The following is a 27,646-nucleotide window of genomic DNA, read 5'->3' as shown; positions in this document are numbered from 1 at the left end:
ACCCATTCAAGAGATATGGGACTTCTCAATGTCAACTGATAAGCACTGCCATTTCTGCTGTACCTTAGCTACTAAGTGTGTGTGGGGGGAGGAGTTCTCTGCAAGAGACTAAGAAGGGAAAAGAAAACTCTCTCCAAGAGTCTTTTTTCTTGCCTTGGTCCTGCAGAACCTATTCAAGACCTTGAGTTCATGGAACCCTATTAAAAAAAACCTAATTCCTAGAATATCTTGTTATCTTCCTGCCTGAGAAAATCATACTGTAATATTTTAGTAGATCAATTATTACTCCTGAATGTCCATTACAGTGTAAATTATATCATTTGTGTCAATTTACATCATTTGCACATTACACAATAATTCAATTTGTGTAATGAAGTTACTATGTAAATGATGTAAATTACCACAAAAGACATAAAATAAAAGTAAATTTAACTCCATGATCTGGATACTTTGGTTGAAACAAATAACTCACACATTATTTGGAGAGGATATTTACATGGAAATTTGATCTATTGCATCTGTAGTCTGCTAAGAAAGAAGTTTATTGAAGTTTTATTGTACATAATTCTGCAGTAAAAAGGACAGAGGCAAAGAATTTATTCCATTTCTCTGCATGTTCCTCATCCTCCCTGAGGAAACATTCAACAACTTTGTCATCTAAAGACTCAACTTTTAGAAATTCTTATTGTTCTCTTTCATTTTTGTTTGCCTCTAAGTTTTTTTGTTTTGTTTTTTGACATTCCATATTACCACTATATACTTTTTTGCCAGATTTCCCCCCCCCCTCATTAGGACAGGCTTTCCATTTCGTGAAGGAAGGCCTTCTTAGCTTTCACAATTTCCTGGACACTTTTACAAAGAAATGCTCTGGCCTGTTCCCAGATTTGTCTGGAAATCTTTTTTCAAGAGAACTGTGAAAGGAAATGAGGTTAATTCCAGACTTTTTCATTCTTGAAAGAAATGGTGAAAGATCTTACTTGCTGGTATCCTGGTGCTGTAATCGCTGGAGCAAGGTTTCAGAAAGAGGTGGTTTGCTAACTCCTGTCATCTGGACATTATCATTGAGTGAAAGGTCTTCCTTTGTTTCACTTACTGGAACTGAAATGGTGCGTGGAGGTAATACAGGTGGAATAGGCAAAGAATCTGTCGCCAAAACAAGATATGCACACACTATGACTTAGGGACTCAAAATGCTACTTTGTTTAAAACATTCTACTTTTCAGTGGGCTACTATTCTTACCGGAGAATAATTCTCTATAAGGGTAACCTCTGTGTATATTGATATGGTACAATGACAGCTCGATAAAGATTTTGGTGAATTAAGTATAAATCCTCACATAGGTATGAAACTAGCTGAATGACTATGGTATAATCTATTTTTTTGGGGGGGAACTATTGCACTTTATCAGATAATGGAAAAAGAAACAGCAAAATAAAACTTAGAATGATGTGTGTATATTTAAAAGGCAAACAGGAAAAAAGGGGGAAGGGAGAAGAAGGAAAGCAAGGAAAAAAAGAAAAGAAAATACATTAAATTATGAAAGGTTAACTAAGACTTAACAAGACCTCATCTGGAGAAGGAGTTTATGTTTAGACACCTTTCAGCCTGCCTGGGTATTGTGATATATATGGGGAAATATACATTTCTCACAGATTTCTATTAAAAAGGCAGAACAGCAACAGAGGAACCACAGTTTCATTTTCTTCCTTATCACAAAATCAGAGCCATAACTCTTTTGGTATGTTATAGAACCTTCAGTCCAAGAGAGCGGAGGGAAGGACATTACAATGAGCAAGAGTAAAATTCAACAGATTCCCCTATCTCCAGCATACAGTGTGCCCAAGGATGGGACTGGTCACATTCTTTAGAGGCAAGACTTTAGTTTCTAATAGCTGTAGTATTTTCTCTGCATTGTGGTTAAAGGTTTCTTTCTGTCTTAATCACTTGTATTTCCACCCAGCTGTTGGAATAATAATAGAAGCATCGCTATTATTTTAATTGGGATTTCCCTAGGAGAGAGAGAGAGAGTAGAGTATCACTGAAGTCTCCCCTCTGGATGAAGCCGTGGCACCAGCATGTTTAAAGGAAAATATGTAAGAACCAGAGGTGATTCTACATAGGATTCACATGGAAACTACTTCTCCAAGTCAGGATTAGTGTCTGATTTAGGTTGATGGTACAGCTGTGCCAAATGTATAATCATGTGAGCTTCTGAAAGAGAGTTAAAGCCTTTCTCCTCTGAAAGGTTGTGTACACTGTAATTAGAATTATAGATGGGGTTTTCATCTGTTTGCTTTTAATGGGAATTTAATTGGAATGAGTTTTAACTTTGTAAACCATTACAAGAGTATATTGCCAAATTTATTAATACTGACATGTCAGAAGAAGCAAGACAGACAGAATGAAACTTCAAGTGGCATTTTGTGCTTGCATACATCTAAAATGTACTGCCAGAGAAACTTTTAAAATCTAACAAAAGCAGCATTAAGTAGGTATCAGTTTGACAGTATGATCGGTGAAGAGAATCATCTATACACACAGTACAATTCAAAACTAAAAGCAAATATTTTAAGGAGAATTATGGTTTAGCTTGGTATTTATGACTAAAAGGAAGACAATACTTCAAAAACTATAGAGCAATAGATCTTCTTGCATTATTTTATTATATTTTTTTGACATACAACAGGGAAATACCTCAAGGTATATGACTAGGAGACTGATAAAACGCTTTGCATTTTTCCAGGGCATTTTCTACCCTTTGAAGGACAGGATGGGATAATATTCTTGAATGATATTCGTTATGGCTGACTGACAGGCAGTGTTCAGTTTCAAAGAATTGTTAGAGAGGTGTATAGTGAGGGATAAATGTATTTATTCAACAGTCCTTAATTCAACAGGTCAATTCAATACCACTGTAATACTGACTACTGCCTGCAAATTGACAACTTTGGATTGATCAGTAATAATGTAAATTACTATGTTTTGAACTTCTTACCCAGATCTTCTTCTAGATCATCTGTTGTCTCTTCTTCGTGGGGAACTGGGAATTTAAGGCTCCGGACCAGCCCCCTGTTCTCTTTCTTGTAAAATTCTATCACTTCATCTAAGCTGTTGAAATATTGCACTGGAACACCTTCACATGCCTAAAGGCACCACAAATATATAGGGAGATATATACATGTATCAAATAGTGCTGGAGATTTTCAACCAAATAGGCATGTTGAAGAAGTTAATAATACACTTAGCAATACAGTGAAAGTACAGCAAACACAATTCTTAACACTTTTTAAATACACCCTTTCCCATATTTTCAGCTAGGGTTAGGTTTTTTTAACAATGTAAGCCTAAGCAGGTACTCTTATTAAATGCCTGTTTTGGATCCTCAAGCCCATTCTTCATATTTTATCTCTGTTTTTTCCTCTGCCTACATTTCCCTTTCATTACTTGTAGATTGATCCACAAAAGAACTTTAAACAATGGATAACTCAAACAGTGTGAAGAGCGGCATATACATTTAATAAATAATAATAAGTAATTTGGTTTAATTTATTAATCACAGATATTACTTTAAGATATGTATGCCATTCCAGTAAGGTGACTCATTTTATTTCCTGGTCTCTTTCATCCAGACCAGTGTCAAATACCATGCTAAAAAACACAGAAGCAGAACATGCTGAATTCCAATCTGGGGGGGGGGGGGAATCCTCTTTGCCTTGAAAAATGAATGGCAATTAAACAGGACTATTTTATAGGTACCCGTAGCAAGATCACAGGAACATCTAGTCTATACATGTGCTTTGCTTCATCAGTGCAAATTCTGCATTTTCTCTCAGCCTCAAGGCTTCAAGCCAACTGCTTTTTTCTAGCCATTTAAAGAAAGGAAAGGTGATTACTCTGTGTTCTTTCTAAACTGGAGAATAACACAACTAGTTCTTTTCTGACATAAGTGTCAGTCAATCTTTTTATGCATCTTAATCTGTTTGGCTGTTCAGGACCTCAGAAGATAGCAGTGACATAGGATGAGCCTGGAGAGAAGAGAAATGAACCTTTAGCTCCCCCACCCCCACCCCATGCTTCTTTGGGTTGAGATTTAAAAAAAAATAAGATAGACAAAAGATGCTTAACAAGTTGTACTGCATTTTGATAAAAAGTGGAAATTTGGATAGCATAATTTGGCAGCATGACCTTTGAGCATTTAGGATGCAAAAAAAGATGCTGGGGTGCAGGTGTATCATGTGCATGTGTGCAGTGTGTCTGTTGCTTCTTCTGGCCTAGATTAGGTAAAGCATCTCATCTACTGTACCTCTTTAGATTTTAACTGGTTGGAAATAACATGTGAAGCTATTGCATTGCCTTGGTGTTCTAGGAAGAGTAAACCATGCACAGTTTTCCATTTTAGCTAAACTTCAATTTATATCTGCAAATGCAGCTATTTACTGTTTCACAGTCCCCCTTCCTCCATTGTCCCTTCCTCGCTATTTTCATTTTCCATTTTCACATACTAACTGCTTCAGTTCTTTGTAATTATGATTCAGATAGAAACAACTTCCTCATTTTTTCTTCACTTTTTTTAAAGATTCAAAATGATCTAAGATAATGGAAACTGATGATAAAAAAGACCACTGGCTTTTGGACCTAGAGATGACAAATTTACCAATTAAAGTTTATTTCGGGTTTATTATTTATTTATTTATTTATTTCAGACATTTTGTATAACATGTTAAACTATATGACTTTTAATTTTTCCCCACCTTCACTGTTATAGGCTTCACACAGACCATTCAGTGAAGTCAAAGGCTATCATGCAAATAATCTTAGTCACAGATGCTTGGTGGTGGACAGCTTTTTAAAGGAAATAAAACTTCCTCAAGTTTCTTATGTTTATTCAAAAGATTTAGCCCCACCTCTAATGTTGCAACTGAACTGATAGACTCAGTGAACTAGAAGAGTTTAGAGTTTATAAACATCAAAGGAGATTCACTCCTCCATTGTTAGAGATACATTTTTTTTAAAAAAAAATGTTCTTCCTTTTTCATTCTATATGGTTACTTTGAAAAAAAGGAAAGACCATACAAATTATCATTCTATATCATTGCTAAATATTTAAATATAAATTACTGCAATTCTACAATTTTGCCAGTGAACATAAATAGAAAAATGCACCATACCATTAAATATGTAAAAATATAGCTGTAATAATTCTGACTGCAGAATAGGTTTCATCAATAATCTATTCTGCACAATTTGCTTTTATTAAAGACCATCATGTTTCTGATAATCTTAAATTATTAGTAGATTTTGATAATGAAGAAATGGCTGTAGATGCAAATATGTACAGGTTAAAATTTTGGAAAATTTATCGCCATAGTTTATTTTTAATAATATATATTTATTATTTAATAATTTAAGAGCTCTCTTGTGGAGGTTGTAAAGCAATAGGGCAAATATTTTGGATATAAAAGAAATAGTAATAAATAAAGCACTTTCCCAATAGGCAAGAGAATACCTTTTAGTCTTTTGCTGTGATTTAATTAAACAATTAAGGATCATTATTCCTAGGAAAATATTCTTTTTGGGAGATTTAAATACTTCTGATTGTAAAATGTAGATACAGTAATGGTGACATTAATAGATGGTTAAAAATATCTATGGTGCTATGGGAAAGTAAAAAGACTATAAATATGAATATAATAACTGATATGTATTTTGAGAAGGATGTTAATTCTACCTAGTTATAAACCAGTTGGTAAATTATAGATTGTGTATGGAATGGTCAAATTCAAAGGATCTCCCTTTTAAATTTATAACTTTGTTATGAAAGTGTAATTTTAAATTATATCATTATCCAATGATATAATTTAAAATTAAACCTTCATAAGAAGTGATTTTTAAAGTAATAGTACTCCCTTAGATATGACATCCCCTTCATGGATTACTGCCTTGTTGTGGCGAAGGGGCTTGCGTAATTCAATGAAGCTATGAACTATGTCATGCAGGGCCACCCAAGACGGAAAGGTCATAGCAGAGAGTTCTGACAAAATGTGATCCACTGTAGAAGGAAATGGCAACCCACTCCAGTATCTTTGCCATGAAAACCCTATGGACAGTACCAAAAGGCAAAACAATATGATGCTGGAAGATGAGCCCCTCAGGTCGGAAGGCGTCCAATATGCTACTGGGGAAGAGCAGAGGACTAGTACTAGTAGCGCCAGAAAGAATAAAGCGACTGGGCCAAAGCCGAAAGGACGCTCAGCTGTGGATATGTCTGGTGGGGAAAGGAAAGTCCAATGCTGTAAAGATTGTTTCTCCATAGGAACCTGGAATGTAAGATCCATGAATCAAGGAAAGCTGGACGTGGTTAAAAAAGAGATGACAAGACTGAATATCGACATCTTAGGTATCAGCGAACTAAAATGGACAGGAATGGGTGAATTTAATTCAGATGACCATCAGGTATACTACTGCAGGCAAGAATCCCTCAGAATAAATGGAGTAGCCTTCATAGTCAATAAAAGAGTAGGAAAAGCAATACTGGGATACAATCCTCAAAATGACAGAATGATCTCAGTTCGAATCCAAGGCAAACCATTCAATATCACAGTAGACCAAGTCTATGTCCCAACCACCAGTGCTGAAGAGGATGAAATTGACCGGTTCTATGAAGCCGTACAGCACCTTATAGAACTAACACCAAAAAATGTTGTCCTTATCATCATGGGGGATTGAAATGCTAAACTAGGAAGCCAAAAGATAACCGGAATAACAGGCAAGTTTGGCCTTGGAGTACAAAATGAAGCAGGGCACAGGCTGATAGAATTTTGTCAAGAAAATACGATGGTCATAGCAAACACTCTTTTCCAACAACCCAAGAGACGGCTCTACACATGGACATCACCAGACAGTCAACATAGAAATCAGATTAACTATATGCTCTGCAGCCAAAGATGGAGAAGCTCTATACAGTCAGTAAAAACAAGACCAGGAGCTGACTGTGGCTCAGACCATGAGCTTCTCATTGCAAAGTTTAGGCTTAAACTGAAGAAAGTAGGAAAAAGTACTAGGCCACTCAGGTATGAATTAAATCATATCCCTGTTGAATATACAGTAGAGGTGACAAATAGATTTAAGGAATTAGATCTGATATACAGAGTGCCTGAAGAACTATGGACAGAGGTTCACAAAACTGTAAAACAGGTAGCAACTAAAACCATCCCAAAGAAAAAGAAATGCAAGAAAGCAAAATGGCTGTCTGAGGAAGCTTTGCAAATAGCTGAGGAAAGGAGGGAAGCAAAAGGCAAGGGAGAAAAAGAAAGATACGCCAAATTGAATGCAGAATTCCAGAGAATAGCTAGAAGAGATAAGAATGCCTTCTTAAATGAACAGTGCAAAGAAATAGAAGAAAACAATAGAATAGGGAGGACCAGAGATCTTTTCAAGAAAATTGGAGAGATGAAGGGAACATTTCATGCAAAAATGGGCATGATAAAGGACCAAAATGGCAGGGACCTAACAGAGGCAGAAGAGATTAAGAAGAGGGGGCAAAATTACACAGAAGAACTATACAAGAATGAGAATGTCCCTGATAATCACAATGAGGTGGTCACTGACCTCGAGCCAGACATCCTAGACCTAGAATGTGAAGTGAAGTGGGCCTTAGAAAAGCTGAGCAACAACTAAGCTAGTGGAGGTGACAGTATTCCAGCTGAGCTATTCAAAATCTTAAAAGACAATGCAGTAAAAGTGCTACACTCAATTTGCCAGCAAATTTGGAAAACTCAACAGTGGCCACAGGATTGGAAAAGATCAGTTTACATTCCAATTCCAAAGAAAGGCAGTGCCAAAGAATGTTCAAACTACCGCACCATTGCACTCATTTCTTATGCTAGTAAAGTTATGCTTAAAATCCTACAAGCTAGACTCCAGCAGTATGTGGATCGAGAACTACCAGAAGTACAGGCAGGATTTCAAAGAGGCAGAGGAACTAGAGATCAAATGGCCAACATATGCTGGATCATGGAGAAAGCTAGGGAGTTCCAGAAAAACATCTACTTCTGCTTCATTGACTATGCTAAAGCCTTTGATTGTGTGGATCATAACAAACTGTGGCAAGTTCTTAAAGAGATGGGCGTACCAGACCATCTTATTTGTCTCTTGAGAAACCTATATGTGGGCCAAGAAGCAACAGTGAGAACTGGACACGGAACCACTGATTGGTTCAAAATTGGGAAAGGAGTCCGGCAAGGCTGTACACTGTCACCCTGCCTATTTAACTTATGTGCAGAGCACATCATGAGAAAGGCAGGGTTAGAGGAATCAAAAGTTGAATTAAGATTGCTGGAAGAAATATCAACAACCTAAGATATGCAGATGATACCACTCTAATAGCAGAAAGTGAAGAAGAACTAAAGAGCCTCTTGTTGTGGGTGAAGAAGGAGAGTGTAAAACTTGGGTTGAAACTTAACATTAAGAAAACCAAGATCATGGCATCCGGCCCTCTCAATTCCTGGCAAATAGATGGGGAAGAAATGGAGGTAGTGACAGATTTTATTTTCCTGGGCTCCAAGATCACTGCAGATGGGAACTGTAGCCAAGAAATTAAAAGACGCTTGCTCCTGGGGAGGAAAGCCATGGCAAATCTAGACAGCACACTAAAAAGCAGAGACATCACCCTGTCAACAAAAGTGTGTATAGTCAAGGCTATGGTCTTCCCAGTTGCAATGTATGGCAGTGAAAACTGGACCATAAAAAAGGCTGAGCACCAAAGAATTAAGGCCTTTGAACTATGGTGTTGGAGAAGACTCCTGCGAGCCCCTTGGACTGCAAGGCGATCAAACCGGTCAGTCCTAGAGATCAACCCTGACTGCTCTTTAGAAGGCCAGATCCTGAAGCTAAAACTCAAATACTTTGACCACCTAATGAGAAGGAAGGACTCACTGGAGAAGAGCCTAATGCTGGGAAAGATTGAGGGCAATAGAAGAAGGGGACGACAGAGAATGAGGTGGCTTGATGGAGTCACTGAAGCAGTAGGCGTGAGCTTAAATGGACTCCAGAAGATGGTAGAGGACAGGAAGGCCTGGAGGAACGTTGTCCATAGGGTCGCGATGAGTCGGACACGACTTCGCACCTAACAACAACAAGATATGACACGCCTTTCAAATCTGGACATAATTTAATAATAGAGGCTTTTAAAAATAATTATAAATAGGATGTTATTGTATCTTTTACAATTATGTAATAGTTGTGATTTCAAGTTTATGTGATATTTCTTATATTTTACTGAGTGGTGATTAAAACTGTTTGTTTTACTAAGTGGATTTGTTTTGTATTATTTTTCTGGTGATAACTTTGTCCCCAAAGCAATTCTGCAATAGAATAATAAACAAATAATTTATTTAACAATAGTTGGTGGGATCCAATGGAAAATCTCCTTTTGTTGGTAGAGATTTCTTTAATAAAAAAAAGAGAGATAACACCTTAAACCTGTGTTCTTTCTATTATACTGCACTCTTCTGTGTAACTTTGAATAATAGCACTTTGACTCATCATGTCAATGACATTTCAGATAGACCTGTCACTCCATCCAAGTCTATTGTTGCAATTTTCAGCAATTAAAATTCATCACAGGAAAGTAACCTTGCCAGTAGAATATAGAAAGAAGCACAATCTACTGATAGAGTTTCAAGTATGTCTTTTATCTGTTTCTTGAGAAATCAGCCATCATCACTGTATAAAAAGCAACACTGGAAATAATATAAAACATGCAACATATAAGAAATTGCGATGAGAAATGCAATTAACCCTCCTGTTCTAATACTTCCACCCTTGCTATTTGTTGGCCTCTGGACAAAGTGGGTTTGGGCTTATGGATTTCCTAAGCCCAAACAATAGAATCTGAGGAAGGCTGCACAGTCCTGAGATTAAAACCAGGTCTCAAGCCAGGGATGTTATGAATCTTGGGGAAAAAATACATTTATAGAAAAATGTGTTAATGAATGTGGCAACGTCGAATCCATCTATACATACATATAGATATACACTTGTACATACTTGGTTTTGTTTTGTGAAATGGTTTTGTGAAAAGAGGAACAAAAATAGAAACAAGTTTGCACAGAACAGTCTGGAATGCCAGGTGAAGTCCATAAAAGTGACCATCAGAAGATGAAAGTCCCTGGCGTAGTCAGCTTCTTCTTTTGTTTCTGTTAGTGACTTGGCACATAAATGGTTCAGTAATGCTAAGTTTAAGAACAAGTCTTTTGAGTTTCAAAATAACCAGATTTTCCAAAATAAAAATCTGTTAACTATTCTCCTGAGCTCCTTTAGGTCAAATAGATCCAAGACTTTAAAGATCCACATTTATCACTTTAGAACTGCTAAGGGAACAACTGCATAAACCATGAAGAGAGTGGGGAAAAGTGCCAGGGACAAGAGAGATTCGATGGGAGGTGGAGCAGGTAGATAAGTGATTTAAGTGCCTTTCATCAGTTAAAGCTGGTGGTGCATAATTAATTGCCCAATAAGATAGCCTGCCTATTTTTTTATTTTTTTTAATCCCATTTATATCCCGCCCTTCTCCGAAGACTCAGGGCGGCTTACAATTTAAGCACAAACCAATGTGCTTAGCAATAGCCTTCATTCTATGTATATGCCTGCTTATTAGGGCTTTTGCCCCCCCCCCCAAGCGGCATTATTACAAAGTCAGCTTATTGCCCCCAACAATCTGGGTCTTCATTTTACCTACCTCGGAAGGATGGAAGGCTGAGTCAACCTTGAGCCTGGTGGGATGCGAACCTGCACTAATTGCAGGCAGCTGGTGTTACTTAAGGAGGCATTAGCCCACTGCTCCACCAAGGCCCTTATTTTATCTAATGCTACAGTGGATGAGGCTACTGCAATGCAGGGTTTATATCAGGAAGCTGTGAATTCGATCCTAGGTAGTGGCTGATATTTCTCTCTGGGCTCAAAGAGAAAATATCTGCTATGAGCTGTGCAAAGGTGTCAGAAAGGGCACCTGGCCATAAATGGTCAGCTCCATTCAGTTGCCCCAACTCCACCCCATGCATGGGATTACAGGGTTGTTAAAAGAAGAAAAAAATGCAGAGTTAGCTAAAGAATTACATAGGTAAAAAGCAGCAGCTAAAAGTTAAAGAGCTAGGCACAAGAAAACATGTATCTATATATTGCTTCCTTCTTCATTTCTTTAAAATATATAATTCAAAGTATAATTTTTCTCTCTTTCACATCTGTAACCTAGGACTAGGATAACCAACAGATACCTTGTGTGCTCTTCTGATAGTGTTACTTTTATGGGGCAATAAAAGAAGCCAAATGTAGCATTTCAGATGTTTATTTTTTTAATGTTGATTCTGTGTTTCTACTGGCGTGGAATGTTAGATGAGGAGGCTTAGGATCTGGGGAACCAGAGCAACTTCAACACAGATTATTTGGATTGCCATTCCTGGCAGAACACACATGTTTGGTTTATGGCAGTAGTAAAACTTTCTGTTCACATACTGGGGGTGGAAAATTACCATCCCACCAGCAGTTTCACTTTCTGCAAAGCAGAGAACGCCAAGGAGGTAAATTCTCCACCTGAAGCTTGACTGTTGATTACATGAACACTTTAATGCTTTAACATCTTAAAGATGTGTTTCATTCTGTACAAGCATTTAGATCTCAGAATAAAGCAGGTGCTTAAAAACTTTTCTTCAGCTAAGAGCCTTACATCAACCTTATCTTGAACTCTTCTACAAACATATTGTTGTAATCCTATAACCTTAGAAAGACTTGTGACTTGAGAAAAAGAGCTGCTTTCCAAAATATAAGCCAACCATAAATTAGACTATTTAAATGACATCTATTCAGAGAAAAGGAAAACAGAATGGGGATGACAAGGAGCATGATGCAGGCTGGAATGTCTGGCAGCAAACTGTTCATAACTTGTCTCAAGTTTAGCTATTCCTGAAAAACATATATTTAAAACACTGCTATTCACATTATATAAAGGAAGTCAACATGAAACATTGACATTCTAAAGGTATTTTATCTGTGGAAATAAAAGAAAATTATGAACGGATGGTGGGAAAAAAGAATGGATTATGATTTCAAAACGGAACTGTTCCTCAACACACTTCAAACTGTATGTTATCCAGACAGGTAAACTCATATTCAGTTCCTAATTCCATGAATTTATTCATTAATACATGAATCAATGGATTTTATTTACTTATTTACCCTGCAGAAGTATAACTGGAAATTTGAAATAGGTTTAAAAATAAATAAATTATATGGATGAAATTCAGGATGATAGGCAACCATATCAGAGGGAATATTATCTACCAGTGTAAATACTACAGTATTGTAATTAGGCAATATTACACAATATTGTGTAAACACATTCATTTCCCTGTGAGAGGTTTTTTTAACCTGATTTAATCCTCTGTATTTAAAATTCTGGACTATCAAACAGATTCTGTATCCAATGAGGTGAGCCATGGCTCACAAAATTTCTTCCCCAATAGAACTGGTTAGTCTTGAAAATGCTAATCCAAAGCTGCCCCTTACTCAGTATTTTTGTCTGACATGATAACAACAGTTATCCATCAGTGTTGGCATTTTTGTGTTTTTTTCAATTATTATCATCATTTTCATGATGGTTTATAAAATTCATCACCTGTTATAATCATTTGTATTTTCGAATTGCCCATGAAATCGGCATTACAAACAATATAGAATCTCTTAAACCTTTGAAAAAGAATTTTAAATTGCTTCCCACTGTGATATCTATTCTCCGACATGCACAAAGCATTTGAGATATCCAAGGGAGACAACTTTAGGTAGCTACAGGTAGCTATAGCTTAGGATAACAGTGCATTGTTCTTATTAAAATTACTTCAGCAACTGCAAAGACCAGATATTTGCTTTTAAAGCAAATGCTTAGTATGATAATATTTTAAATAGCATTCACTTGTCTCTGAAAATCTTCTAGTTTCCCAGGGTTACCAGGAAAAAATACGTCTGTCCTGTATATGTCTGTGGTAATCACCTAAAATGTGTTAAAAACAGACTATAATTAAATATCACATAGTACTTTCTCTTCCCAACAACTATTGACAAAAGGTCAGCTCTAGCCCTCTTTGTATTTCTTATGTTCAATTCTGTAACTGGAAAGACCATTGAGTTAAATATTTTCTCCCAGGAATTCTGGGAGTTGAAGTCCATGAGTCATAAAAGAGCCGAGGTTGCCTACCCCTGCACTAGAGGAACTCATTAATTCTGCAAAGTTACAAAAGGCCAGTTACATTATTTCTGCAAAGAAACAAAAAGAGTCAGATAGTTGCTATTGGCTAATTTTTGTTTGCGCAGGATAAATTTTATAGATACTTTGTAGTTCTGTCTTGTATTTTATATATTTTAAATTTCGCATAATTTAAATCTTACATAACTAAAATACACTGCTTTGCTTATTCCCACAGATTTACAGGTCTTATTTCTTACTTTAGAATTTATCAGATTGTTTAGTGGGATAACTTATTATGCAGCATTTCCACCCCACCCCCCTCATATTAGAGGGCAATCCAACATCATGTCATGACATTAACCTTTTAGTAAGGTTCACTGAAAGTAATACTACTAAGTAATATTTATTGGAAGCAGTAACCCAACTACTTCCTGTGTGATAAGAAAGCGTAATCACACCACTCACTTCATCAGGTCAACAAGGATCCTGGTTATTGGGCTGCTTCTTCTTTATCCTCAGAAGAATAATTCAGCAAGAAAATTGGGCCATCTGGAAGTTTTTCCAGAAGAGAAGGAAATTTCATCTTGGAATTAAAATCCAAATTGAATAAATGATTTCCACTGTCCTAGGCTAGTAAGTAAGTCAGTCCTGCTCAGAGTACCACAGCAAGATAACAAGTTTTTTTGGAAACCCAACATTTTGGCCCCAGATATAGGTAATCCTTGATTTACTACAATTTATTTTGTGATCATTTGAAGTTACAATAGCACTGAAAAAAGTGACTTCTCACCATTTTTCACACTTAACGACTGTTGCAACAGGATCAAAATTCAGGACTTGGCAACTAACCTGCAATGTGATCAACATTTGTAGCCTTCCCAGTTGCTTCCAACAATTAAAATCAATGAGGGAAACCAGATTCACTTAACAACTGCAGCAATTTGCTTAATAACTGTGACCAAAACATTGTAAAATGATGTGCAACTTAATAACTGCCCTGCTTAGCAATGGATTTTTTTTTACAAAAGTTCTGTTCGTAAGTTGGGGACTACCTGTCAAGGATTTAAGATTAGTTTCCTGAATAAAGGAGAATTCAGTGCAAAGATCATATATCACTATAGTAATCAAACATATACAGAGAGATGAGCTGCAAAGATTTTCTATATATTTAAAACTATTGACATCACAAGTCCATCTCCGTAAGAATTTTTAGTATTATCAAACCACTGTTTTGATATTTTTGGTATTTTTTTCCAAATGCATTTCTGCTTGGTGGGTATATAAAGATGAACACCATGCAGTAACTTTCTAATCCTATAAAGCATTACATCTTAGTGTGTTCCTGTGACATAAGCAGGATGAGTATGAAAAGTCACTTGTGTGCTATCATTTGCATTTAGGACTTACAGTAGGTGCTCCAAGCCTTGTATAATGCTGCAGCAGTATAAGGAATGAGAGTTTCTACTGCTTACAATCCACAAGGCTTGCCCCTGGCTGAGAGCAAAAGAAAATGTGAAGAAAATAATGCAAAGTTTTGCTACTGCTAATGTTGCTACTTTACAACCCTTTTTAGTGGGATATCACTGGACTGAGATAAACATGTAATTGTTTTAATTGTCTTACGGAAATACAGTTGGGGGTGGAACCCCAAAACAAAAGATAAGTAGAGTATCAAGAACAGGATCGGAAGGGTGCTATAAGATGTACAATTAAGCCAGATGTTATAATAGTAGGAAAAAAAAATGAAGGGAACACAGCGACAGTTGTAAATGACACCTGAGGACAATTAATGACACCTGAGACAAATGTTTTAGAAACTGTTTCACTTACTCTTTTTATGAAAATATTGGAAGATTTTAATAAAATTGTTCACCAGATAATTGCCAAACAGCAGCATCTATAGGACGGAGAAGGGAGATAAAAGTAGCATACCACTAATACAAAGGAAGTGCCACCCTTTTTGTTTAAGCATTGTGGACTTTGTGCAGATATGAAAAAAGTGGAGCTTCCATCCCAACAATGTTTTAAATTGGGTTTTAACTTTTTAAATTGGGTTTTAACTTTTGTATGGTTGTTTTTTAACTCCCTGTAAACCGCCCTGAGTCCTCAGGGAAAGGGCGGTATATAAATGCAATAAATAAATAAATAATAAATAAATGTGACACAGCTTTCATCGGTCTGACAATAGCAATGGATTGTGCAGACTATTCTACAGTACTGCCAATGCCCCCCTCTTCAAAAATAGTTGAGGCCTAGGTGGGATAAACAGTTGGGCATCAACTGTCATTCAAGGAAATGAGCAACTACTTGGACAAAATATTTACCCTTTTAAAAATATCTGGAGCCCATCCACTCCCTGAGATTGTGTGTAATACAACAGCACATACCTTAGCATAGGGTCTGTACTGAGCTGGAAAAATATAAAGGAAAGGAGACCCACACCATCCTTGCCTAGACCTTGACTGAAAGTTAACTGAGAGGATAGCTAAGACACTGCACCTTTCTATGTGGTCTACATTCAAAACAGAACCTCAAGATGCTTTCAGCCATCCAAACAAGAGTCCAGAGAAGGAGGCAGAGTCTGATTAGCTTGGAGAAGGCAGACACTTATCCTTGTGCTGCTCTAAGCAGACTTCCAGTGTCAGAACCAGTGCTTGTAAGTGATATGGAACAGGTGACTGTGTGGAATACAAGCCTTTATAGTGCTGAAAGAAAGTTATGTTTCTTTCCTGGCTTCCTATAAGAGAGCAGACATAGGAAAAGAGATTTCCATATTTAGCATTCAACTTGGGCTTACCTGGATCACTAGTTTATTTTCTTTATTTGGTAGAATCCTGTAAGTATATACGCAGTTCGCATTCCTGGAAGGCATGAGGAGAAAACATTAAAATAGTTCAGAAAGAAAAAAAATAATCATCTTGGGAAACCATCCAATATTCCCAACAGTCCCCAGAATTGTTTATAAGGTATGCATCGACTCTCATTTTCCCTATAGAAAGCGTTTCTGTCAGTTCTCAGACACTATACTTTTAGTACTATCTTGCCAATAGCAATCTACTGCTAAAGGCTTTTGTCCTTTTAAAACCCCTCTTTTTGTTTAAAAAAAAAGTCTTGTCAGCCTTCTTTTTTCCATGATGTAAGAATAGCTAGAGTATTTCAGTAGAGTATTGTAGGATTTTGATCTGAAAAGATTTCAATCTTGATATCTATTTCCATTTTTCCTCACATATTTGTAAAAATAAATCTGAAGATTCATGTTAATATTTTGTCCCCAAGAACATTGTTTTTAAAGAGCAGAAATTCCCAAAGCTTTGATTCATGTAATGAATTTCAAGCTTTTTTAAAAAAGATTTTTAAAATAAAAATATTTTAGTATCAGAAAGTACACACAAAGCAATAAACAAAGCATCTCTTGTCATCTGCATGCTGCTTTTTCGTTTTTGACCATGAAACAATTTCCAATCTTTTTAAGAGCAGTTGTCAAATTAAAGTTGAAGGGTTGCACCTGAAAATCAGCTGACAAAGCTATTTTTCACTCAGCTATAAAGGAAGAGAAAGTAGCTGCTGGTTGTTCTACGTAAGCAGCCTGAATCACAGAATCAGTCATCTGTATATCATTGTGGCTCCTGAATGTGCATAATTATTGCACATGCATTCAAATCCTTCCATTCCAAATGGAATGGAAGAGGGCTGTTGACACAAATGGCTTGGCTTCCTCTGGCTGGATTGGATTCACACTTTTCTCCAATTAGGAACTTTCTCCAGTTGGTGTGCTGATGCTTCAGCTGCTGAAACAAATTGTGCACTGAATAAATGCCAAAAGTGCACTGAATAAATGGCAAAAATGACATATATTGGGTTTCAAATTGCCAGATGTGCAATCTGCATTTTTAGTTTAAGTTGCTGAAGATTCATTGACTGCACTTCCACCAGTGGTTACTACTGTTATTAAATGCAAATGTATGCCTTCAAAGGTAATAATATTATGGAATTTCTCACAAAAAGCTGCTTTTGGCTTGTTTCTTTGAGACCTATTATGCCAATGATTTACACCTATCACTATCTACAAAAAAACCCCCTCATGGATTGATTTAGGTTTGTTTTTCTGATCAGTATATGTTAATAGAATATATCCTTAACAATATTGTCCAGATAAATTAAAATTTTCCTAATATGTGAATAATACTACTTTTCCATTGCATTCATTAACATTTTATATTCTATTCCTCTTTATTTTTACTTATAAATCTGAGTTAACTGTTCTTTATCTTAAATAATGCTTTTCATTTGTGAGTGAAATAACCTTTCTACAGTAGAAAAAGATTTGTGTTTGCATGGTATTCTGATAACAATATTCATAGTGTGGCTAACAACCTTATAGGACCTTGTGCCTTATATCAGAATAGTTAAGATGTTTAATAGAAATGATGTTTAAGTAGAAAAAGTAGGAAGCTTCCTGTTTGAGAAGAATGGAATTAGCAGAGAGCAGCATTGCCTTGTACAAATTTCATTAAATTTTAATATAATTCCAGCACATTCATAACTTTAAAAAAATGCTGGTACAAATTTACTGATTGGCCTGGCTTGACGAAAAATATTTCAAGTCACAATTTTAGGAAAAGTTGCAATTTCAAAGTAAATTTCTCAGAGGGGAAAAATAAAAATTGGGAAATGACAGAGGAATAGAAATTAGAGATAATGTAGTCTCTTTCGTAAAACTGAATGAGGGAAGGTAATCACACAAGGCAATCTAGAAGGCTCTTCTGAAACAACAAAAGGAGAGAAAACTGGATTTGTTTTTCATCAGAGTTGTTAGTGAAATTCAAATTTAGTTTTAAAAAAGATGTTCAATATATCACTCTAAGAAATATCATTTTGTTCCAAGCTCAACTATACTTTTATAGCCACTTAAAAAAAATCTGCAGAATCTTTGGAGGCAACTTCTGCTAATTTCAGATCAACAGTTTGCTTCTGTATCAGAAAGAGTGAAGGGACAGGTGAACCACTTTCTTGAAACGAGGCAAGACTGAAATAAATACCTCATGTGCAGATTCCTCCTCCAAAGTGTAGACTTTGGCCACAAGAGAGTTATGCAGCTCTGAATTTGATACCAGTGTAGTGTAGTTTGCAGCAAGATTAGGACTAAACAAATTCTAAAATTGGGAGGGCAGGACTATAGAGTTTCCAGTACTGGGGGATTAGACATTTTTCCCTTCTTTTTTCTAACTCTGAAATTGACAGAAATAGTCTTTTCCACAATGCAATTAGGGGCATGGAAAATGGTTTCTGCTTCATGCCAGTGGAAGTTTTCATCCTATTGCTAATTGTGATCTGTACCATCTTCATTAGGAGGAAAAAAAGGTGGAGCACTTTCCAGAAAGTGGGATTTTTCTGCCAAGCACTTAGAATTGGTGAGAGAAGAAGTTGGTTTACTTGCAAGCCATCTTTTTAGAGGCAGGACTTTATAGTATGATATTTTTAGTGAAGAGGAAAGGTCCAACTTTCCATAAAAAGGTTAAAATTTATTTATTTATTTATTTTAATTTATTTATTAGTTATAATAATTATAATTATTATATGAAGAGTCAGAGGGTTTATAATAAAAAAACAGACTTTCTTCCATCTTCTGTAAGACTGCCATACAGTCTTAAGATTTTGTATAGCACTAACCAGAGGACCTAATTCTCACCAAATTTAGGCTTGTTGGGTTGACACTGCAGCAACCGGAATAGGCTGAAGCGTGCCGCTTCTCTGCTGTTCAGTGGAGAAAGTTATGGATCTGCCCAGTGACAGAAAGACAGAAAGAGGCAGGGATTAGCCACTGCTGTCCAGAGGAGCAAATCTACTCAGGTGTATGTATGTATGTATCAGACCCTAACACCTCACCCAAACTCAGGGCTCTGAGGAGAACCAAACCAAAAACCCAGGCATTGGAATAAGATTAAAGGATTAAGTTCGGGATTTGGGTTTGGGTTTGGGTTTGGGTTTGGGTTCTTCTCAGAGCCCTGAGTTTGAGTGATGTGTTAGGTTCTGATGGGGTTGAGCAGGAGTGCCTAGAAATAAGGGAAAAGACTCATCTCCCAAATGCCAACTGCACAGTTTGCAAAACAGAAATTTGTACCATTGGTTTGAGATGGAGTTTTTGTTTAATCAAATAGTATTCCACATGAGAGTTGTATCATATCATAATCATGTCTCATTCACAAAATTGCTTCTCACTGCCTAAAAAGCCTCTTAAGCAAGAAGAGGGAAGATGCTTGCACAATGCCTTTTAATCGTAAGGCTATCATATATGTTTCATAATCACATACACAAAGTTTGCTTTTCAGCTTTTTGGCTCATATCTTCACAGACTATGACCTGAAGGCCAGACAAGGAATAATGGATAGAAACTGATCAAGGAGAGATTCAACCTAGAAATAAGGAGAAATTTTCTGACAGTGAAAACAATCAACCAATGGAACAGCTTCTGAAGAAGTTTTGGGTGCTTCACCACTGGAAGCTTTCAAGAAGAGATTGGATAGCCACTTGTCAGAAATGGTATAGGGTATCCTGTTTGAGCAGGGGCTTGGACTACATTACCTACAAGGTCCCTTCCAACTCTGTTAGTCTATATTCTGTATTTTTCAGCCACTAGCACTAATGATACAAATTACTACAGTAAAAACAATGGAGTAGAAGTTTCAGAAAATGTAGCATATGCAACTGAAATAAAGTACAAAATTATCCCAAAATACAATCATACTTTGAATGACTTCATTAGTTTAAATAAACATTTATAGCCTTGGATTTTAATATTTGACCAGATAATGTGCTCCTTCAATAAAAGGCATAGTAACCTGCTCTGTATATTTTTAAGTAACAGAGCTTTTTCTTCATGATAAAATTTCACAACAGTACACTATTATATATTCCACCAAACAAAGGAAATAATACAGAATAAAATATTAAAACACAAAACATTTCCTTGTTTTAAATCAAGATAAATCACTAAATTGATGGAAAAGTTTAATCATTTTATAAGAGAATACCTTTTAAATATTTGCTGTTAAATAAAGAAGATAATGAGCAAATATTTCTTTTATATATGATAATGGAATGTATAGCTTTTGTAATTTTTCATCTGTGAAACTGTCTGAGAATAGAGTATTAAGAATAGTGATGGGATCCATGAATACCTTGAAAAAGTGGAACTGAAATGTAGATAAAATGTTCCTTTCAGCCTCTAGTAAAGCTGAGGAGCCATTTCCTGCTGTGTTTAAAACTGAATTTAGGACATTATTTAGACTTCATATGGTTTCAGTTTAAAAAAAAGACAGTCAAAAATTTAGATGATACAAATATATATAATCTGTAACTTTTAGTTTAGTTTTTTTTAAGTCTAATACCTTTTTCCCCATGGTAAATTGTTTTTTTATGGGGGATACCCAACTTTAAAAATTGGATCAAAGTTGGTGATATGGAAAAATTGGATGGAAACGGGGAAATTGACTTTGGACCAACTATTACATTGTGTTAAAAATTCATTATCTATCAGGTGGTCCAAAGTACACATCAGATATTGAAATATTTACAGCTACAATATTTGTTAACATTATTTGGACTAGCAGCATTTTCAGTTTCTGAGACATCTGAGATAATAGAACAATTTGTTAATTCCTTTAAACTGAAAAAAATATTATTAGATATTTGTTATCAATAACTCAATTTGATATACAAGTGCTAAGAAAAGAGTGGAATAAAGAATTGGGGTTCCTATATTGTCTACTCTAGACAATGGGAAAGTGTCTTCTGTAGCAGGGGTGTCAAACTGGCAGCCCGTCGGCCAAAAACATCACGCACAGGCCACGTCCACCCTGCCTCTACAAAGGCAAAAAGTGTTGGGATACGTCATGATACGTCACATGATGCAATCGAGTTTGACACCCATGTTCTATAGCAAGAGAGTGAATGGATCTCAAACTTACATAACAAAATATTAGACTTTATTGGATTCCTTTACATTTGTATAGAAAAGAAATGTGAAAAACAGCATTTTATTGGAGATGTAATAAGGATAATACTTCTTTAAAACGCAGGGTGTTTTTTTTACAATGCCCCATACTTACTTAATTTGGGATTTAAGTAGTGCATTATATAAACATGATTGTGTGATAAAAGCTAAAATGTTCAGAGTATAATATTCTCTTGAACTACATACCTAGTACATGGAATTTGACAGCTGGCCAACTAAGATTCCCCATGCCTATATTTTAACTAAAACACTGATACTGCAGCATTGAAAAAATAAATATAGGGTTCCTTTCACTCAATGGATTAAAGAGCTGACCGTCACCCTATGAGTGGATTGCCTATATAGACTTTGTATGAGCAATGAAATATAAGACTCATTTATTCAAAATCCAGCGAATTAAAAACATTATAGTTATATAAATGATTATATCACACACACGCACAAACTTAAATAATATTGTAGCTACTGCTAAAATGATATATCAAAATTTCCCCTTTTTTCTTTGTTGCAGTTTTCACTTTTTAAAAATAATTTCTATGGATTTTTTCTTTGACAATGAATATATTTTTATTATTATCATAATGTATTGTTCTTTTATTTTTTATTATTTTAAAAACAATTTTGCTATTATTTTAAAAGTAACAAAAATAAACATTTTTTTAAAAAAGCTGGAAGAATTAAAATTTCAGGATCCAGTAATATAATATCATATAAAGGTTTCCCCAGGTTTTAAATACTAAATAATTTAATACCTATTTTATTGTTAATTTTAAATGAGGTTTAAACCTTTTTTATTTAATGAGACAAGAATATTCATCAGAGTAGAAAAGCAGTGTATCAATCAAATAAGAATGACACCAGGTAATTTACTAAAGTGTATATTTAGTACTAGAAACTGGATTTATATTCATTTAGGGCATTTTAAAAATAACTTGATTGGGGAAAATTATTTCAATGGATGGCTATAATCCTGCTGTAAAAGGTATGGAACTGCTTAAGATATTACTGAAAATTTCTCACTCTCCTTTCAGGGAGGGTTTCAGTGTTTCATATATATATTTTTTGCATGAAAGAAACCTTATGGCAAGAAGTGAGACACCTTGAGCAGATCAACACTTGCCTAAACCAAGGAACTAAATATTGAATTATCTTATATTTTTAAATTAGATTTCCTTGCTCAGAATGCTACCATGACTTTAAACTATTGTGTTTCCTTCTAACAGTCTAGAACTATTACCTGGAGGTAATTTTATAGAGATTACAAATGGATTTCAGAATATTATTTAATATTGCCCGTGCCTGCCAAGATGAAGTGAGTAAAGCTAAGGCTCAAAATAAATTAAGGCTTGCGACCAAAGTCAAAAATAACAAAAAAAGCTTCTTTCAACATGTAAAAAACAAGAAAAAAAGTTAAGGAAATGATTGGTCCATTAGTAGGGGAAAGTGGCAAGAGGGTGACAAGCAACAGGGAGAAAGCAGAACTATTTAACTCATTTTTTGCATCTGTCTTTACACAAAGGGAAAAAACAGTCCAACCTATCAAAAACAGTACTATAAAAAACAAATTAGAAACACAAATTAAGATAGGCAAGAAAATGGTAAGTGAACACCTGTCCAGCCTAGAGAAGTTCAGATCACCAGGACCAGATGGATTACACTCCAAGGTTCTCAAGGAACTGGCAGATGTGATCTCAGAACCACTGAACTATTTACTTGGACTTCAGTAAGGCATTTGATAAAGTAGATCACAGCCTACTACTTGATAAGATAGAAAAATGTAGGTTAGACAGCATCACTACCAGATGGATTCATAGCTGGCTGACAGGCCGTACTCAGTGTGTGGTCCTCAATGGAACTGCATCTACATGGAGGGAAGTGTGTAGAGGGGTGCCCCAGGGCTCTGTTCTGGGCCCAGTGCTCTTCAACATCTTCATCAACAATTTGGATGAGGGGATAGATGGGGAAGTCATCAAATTTGCAAACGACACCAAGCTGGCAGGAATAGCCAATACTCCAGAAGTTAGGTTTAAGATACAGGAGGATCTGGAAAGACTTGAACACTGGGTACTATCTAACATACTGAAATTCAATGGTGAAAAAGTAAGGTTCTACATTTAGGCAAGAAAAACCAAATGCACAGGTATAGTATAGGTGCTACCTTGCTCAATAGTAGTTACTGTGAGAGGGATCTTGGAGTCCTAGTGGATATGAGCCAGCAGTGTGCTGCAGCTGCCAAAAAAGCCAACACAGTGCTAGGCTGCATTAACAGAGGGATAGAATCAAGATCACGTGAAGGATTAATACCAGTTTACAATGCCTTGGTAAGGCCACACCTGGAATACTGCATCCACTTTTGGTGACCACGATGTAAAAAAAGATGTTGAGACTCTAGAAAGAGTACAGAGAAGAGCAACAAAGATGATTAGGGGACTGGAGACTAAAACATATAGGTAACGGTTGCTGGAATTGGGTATGTGTAGTTTAATTAAGAGAAGGGCAAGGGGTGACATGATAGCAGTGTTCCAATATCTCAGGGGCTGCCACAGAGAAGAGGGAGTCAAGCTATTCTCCAAAGCACCTGAAAGCATAACAAGAAGCAATGGATGGAAACTTGTCAAGGAGAGAAGCAACCTAGAACTAAGGAGAAACTTCCTGACAGTTATAACAATTAACCAGTGGAACAACCTGCCTCCAGAAGTGGTGAATGCTCCAACACTGGAAGTTTTTAAGAAGAGACTGGACAGCCATTTGCCTGAAATGGTATAGGGTTTCCTGCCTGAGCAGGGGGTTGGACTAGATGACCTGCAAGGTTCCTTCCATCATCATCATCATCATCATCATCATCATCATCATCATCATCATCATCTTATTATTATTATTATTATTATTATTATTATTATTATTATTATTATTATTATTATTATTATTATTATTATTATTATTGAGGCATTAACTACAGGTGTGGTCAAAAAACTCAAAATAGTAGCCATGACTATGCAATTGAAGCTATGGCTATTTTTGTATACATTAACCATACTCTGCGGACACCCTTATTTGTTTACTTAAATATTACCTCTACTCTTTGTCTACTCAGGAATTCAACCTGGTATACCAAGTACATGGAGAAAGCTAGGGAGTTCCAGAAAAACATCTACTTCTGCTTCATTGACTATGCTAAAGCCTTTGATTGTGTGGATCATAACAAACTGTGGCAAGTTCTTAAAGAGATGGGAGTACCAGACCATCTTATTTGTCTCTTGAGAAACCTATATGCGGGTCAAGAAGCAACAGTGAGAACTGGACACGGAACCACTGATTGGTTCAAAATTGGGAAAGGAGTCCGGCAAGGCTGTATACTGTCGCCCTGCCTATTTAACTTATATGCAGAGCACATCATGAGAAAGGCAGGGCTAGATGAATCAAAAGTTGGAATTAAGATTGCCGGAAGAAATATCAACAACCTAAGATACGCAGATGATACCACTCTAATGGCAGAAAGTGAAGAAGAACTAAAGAGCCTCTTGTTGCGGGTGAAGAAGGAGAGTGCAAAACTTGGGTTGAAACTTAACATTAAGAAAACCAAGATCATGGCAACTGGCCCTCTCAATTCCTGGCAAATAGATGGGGAAGAAATGGAGGTAGTGACAGATTTTGTTTTCCTGGGCTCCAAGATCACTGCAGATGGGGACTGTAGCCAAGAAATTAAAAGACGCTTGCTCCTGGGGAGGAAAGCCATGGCAAATCTAGACAGCACACTAAAAAGCAGAGACATCACCCTGTCAACAAAAGTGCGTATAGTCAAGGCTATGGTCTTCCCAGTTGCAATGTATGGCAGTGAAAGTTGGACCATAAGAAAGGCTGAGCGCCAAAGAATTGAGGCCTTTGAACTATGGTGCTGGAGAAGACTCCTGCGAGTCCCTTGGACTGCAAGGCGATCAAACCGGTCAGTCCTAGAGGAGATCAATCCTGACTGCTCTTTAGAAGGCCAGATCCTGAAGCTAAAACTCAAATACTTTGGCCACCTAATGAGAAGGAAGGACTCACTGGAGAAGAGCCTAATGCTGGGAAAGATCGAGGGCAATAGAAGAAGGGGACGACAGAGAATGAGGTGGCTGGATGGAGTCACTGAAGCAGTAGGCGTGAGCTTAAATGGACTCCAGAAGATGGTAGAAGACAGGAAGGCCTGGAGGAATGTTGTCCATAGGGTCGCGATGGGTCGGACACGACTTCGCAGCTAACAACAACATACCAAGTATCAATTAACATGCTGATAACATATTTAACAATTATAAACTTTATTTAATTATCAAATTAAAATGTCAGAACAAATCACATTGTGGTCTAGCACTAGGAAGACCATAATCTAGGCACCAGACAACCATTTTTAGATGAGTTAGTTAACAGCATCAAGTAGAGATATAGTATATGTCAAAACACAAAGAACTTAGCAAACAATACTAGTATTTCTTTAGTAATCAGACTATATTCTCCTGTAGCCGTACAGTAAACTGGACAGAAAAATTCAGAATACTAATATTAATTGTCCTTTTGATTTCTTATACCGTCTTTACAAACTTTTTCTTATTCATCAAGTAAAATCAAAGATTATTTGATCATAATAAGCTATAATGTATATATTTGTATGAGTGAATGCTTAATTTTTGATAAAACATAATGTTTAAACATTTTGTTTCATTTAGTGTAACGTTTGAACCAGCCATCATAATAAAACCATCACCAACTCCAGTAAAAATATGAGTTTATCTCACTCATAATTCGGAGGTTTTATTTGGATTTAATCAGCTGCTCACTGAAAAAAAGTACTTTTAAGGGCTACAGTACTGAGGATCCACAACATCTTTCAGTCATCTATTATTGGATTTCTGCTGTAGAGTGCAGTGGAAAAGGAAACATTCCTGGCAAAAATGCAAATTTTCTGCATAATTTTCTGCATAATTTTTTTCAATAACTTGTGTGTGAGGGTCCCTGTGTATGAACAACTTAGAACTAATAATTTTTGTTATTCCTAGTTCTTCTCATGCAGAACAAAAATTGTACAACTACAAGAAGAAGGCACTTGTGCCCCTTAGATTTTGCTGAACTTCTGTATCTAGGAAATCTTGAAGGATATCATTTGCCTATCCTTCCACTGCTGAATTACAACATTAACATTAACTGACTTTCTATATAATTAAATAGTCTGGATAGAAAAGAACAATTTTCTTCAGATATTTTCCATATATTCCCAGGTATACACTCCACCAGCATAACACACACACCCAAGCAATATCTCATTGATCTAAGTAAGGTAAATCAGGTCAGCATCCTTTATCAAGTCTTTGCATACACAGTATGTATAATTACATCAATCATGCCTCAGTTCCTAAGAAAATTTGGTTCCTGGGTGCTAAATCTGGTGGTTAGTCTGACCTCAGTTTGCTAAAAATGAAAACAAAAGATGAGATCTTATAGCTAACTCCATAAATGTTCTAAAAATTATCTTTTGTCCAACGCCTACCTTTAAATATGTTTATTTATTATGAAATTTATTTTATCACATTTCTGGTAAACATGTTACCATTTTTTTCAGATAATTTATTCTATCATGATACTTAATTGGCCAAGTACTTTTAATGCTTTTTCGACACTCTTAACTGAACTCAAGTGTCATCACCCATCATGCAGAGACAGGACCCTTCTTCCAATTCTCTGTGAATTAAATTAGTGAAAGAGCAGGTGAACTGAGGCAAAAGCCATAGCTGTACTCACAGTAAACAGAGGGCGTAAGCTGAAGAGACAGACTCACTGGCCCGGACGAGAAAACTTCCATCCTTGCCTACTTTAGAAAGTAAATCCTCCGCTTTTGAACGAGTGATGCTTCCGTGGTACCAGCACTGATCCATGCCTTGGATTTAAAAAAGAAAAAAAAACCAAAATATAAAATAAAACTTGAAGAAACATTAACTACTCAGACAGCAGTTAAGAAAAGATCTCAAAGTTATCTGTTCACAGAGCTCAGCTTCCTGTTTAATGGTAGAGAGAGAGAGAAAGGAAACAGAGCAGAGAACTTCCTCATACAAATTAAGCCAAATGAAATGGGCCAACCACACACACCTCCCCATTCACTCTCAGTGCAACTATACAGTACTGCCTTCACCAAGTAGTTGGCATTTCATCTTAGTTCTTCCTTTCAGCTTTGCAGAAATTTGAAAGGATTAGCTTATTCTTAGAACATTGCCCCTAAATTAAATTGTCATTATAAAATATGACAGTCTAATTTCTTCATTTACTCTGCTTCTGTTTTCCTTGCTCCTCATCTATTATATCTGACTTACTGTGTGAGTTTTCATACAGCGAGAGGAGAGAAAAATGAATAAGTTTCCAGGGATATCAA

The 27,646-nt window shown here is 36.1% G+C and overlaps 1 protein-coding gene across 1 annotated transcript in view; it reads right to left on the bottom strand.

The window, feature by feature from the left end:
• The window catches only part of INPP5D (inositol polyphosphate-5-phosphatase D), a 79,823-nt gene extending 52,445 nt beyond the window's left edge, over positions 1–27,378 (bottom strand). The window contains exons 1-4 of the mRNA XM_081330044.1: positions 27,022–27,378; positions 16,036–16,099; positions 2,997–3,144; positions 978–1,143 (exon numbers count right to left, since the gene is read on the bottom strand). Coding sequence (XP_081186170.1) covers positions 978–1,143; positions 2,997–3,144; positions 16,036–16,099; positions 27,022–27,155 — 512 coding nt within the window. The 5' untranslated portion in view covers positions 27,156–27,378. The remainder of the gene's footprint in view (positions 1–977; positions 1,144–2,996; positions 3,145–16,035; positions 16,100–27,021) is intronic.
• Between the last annotated feature and the right edge of the window lie 268 nt (positions 27,379–27,646).

This window comes from Vipera berus (genome assembly GCF_964194415.1).
Source record: "Vipera berus genome assembly, chromosome: 5".
Lineage (NCBI taxonomy): Eukaryota > Metazoa > Chordata > Lepidosauria > Squamata > Viperidae > Vipera > Vipera berus.
Note: the sequence above shows the minus strand (reverse complement) of the source record. Positions and strands in the feature narration are given on the sequence as shown.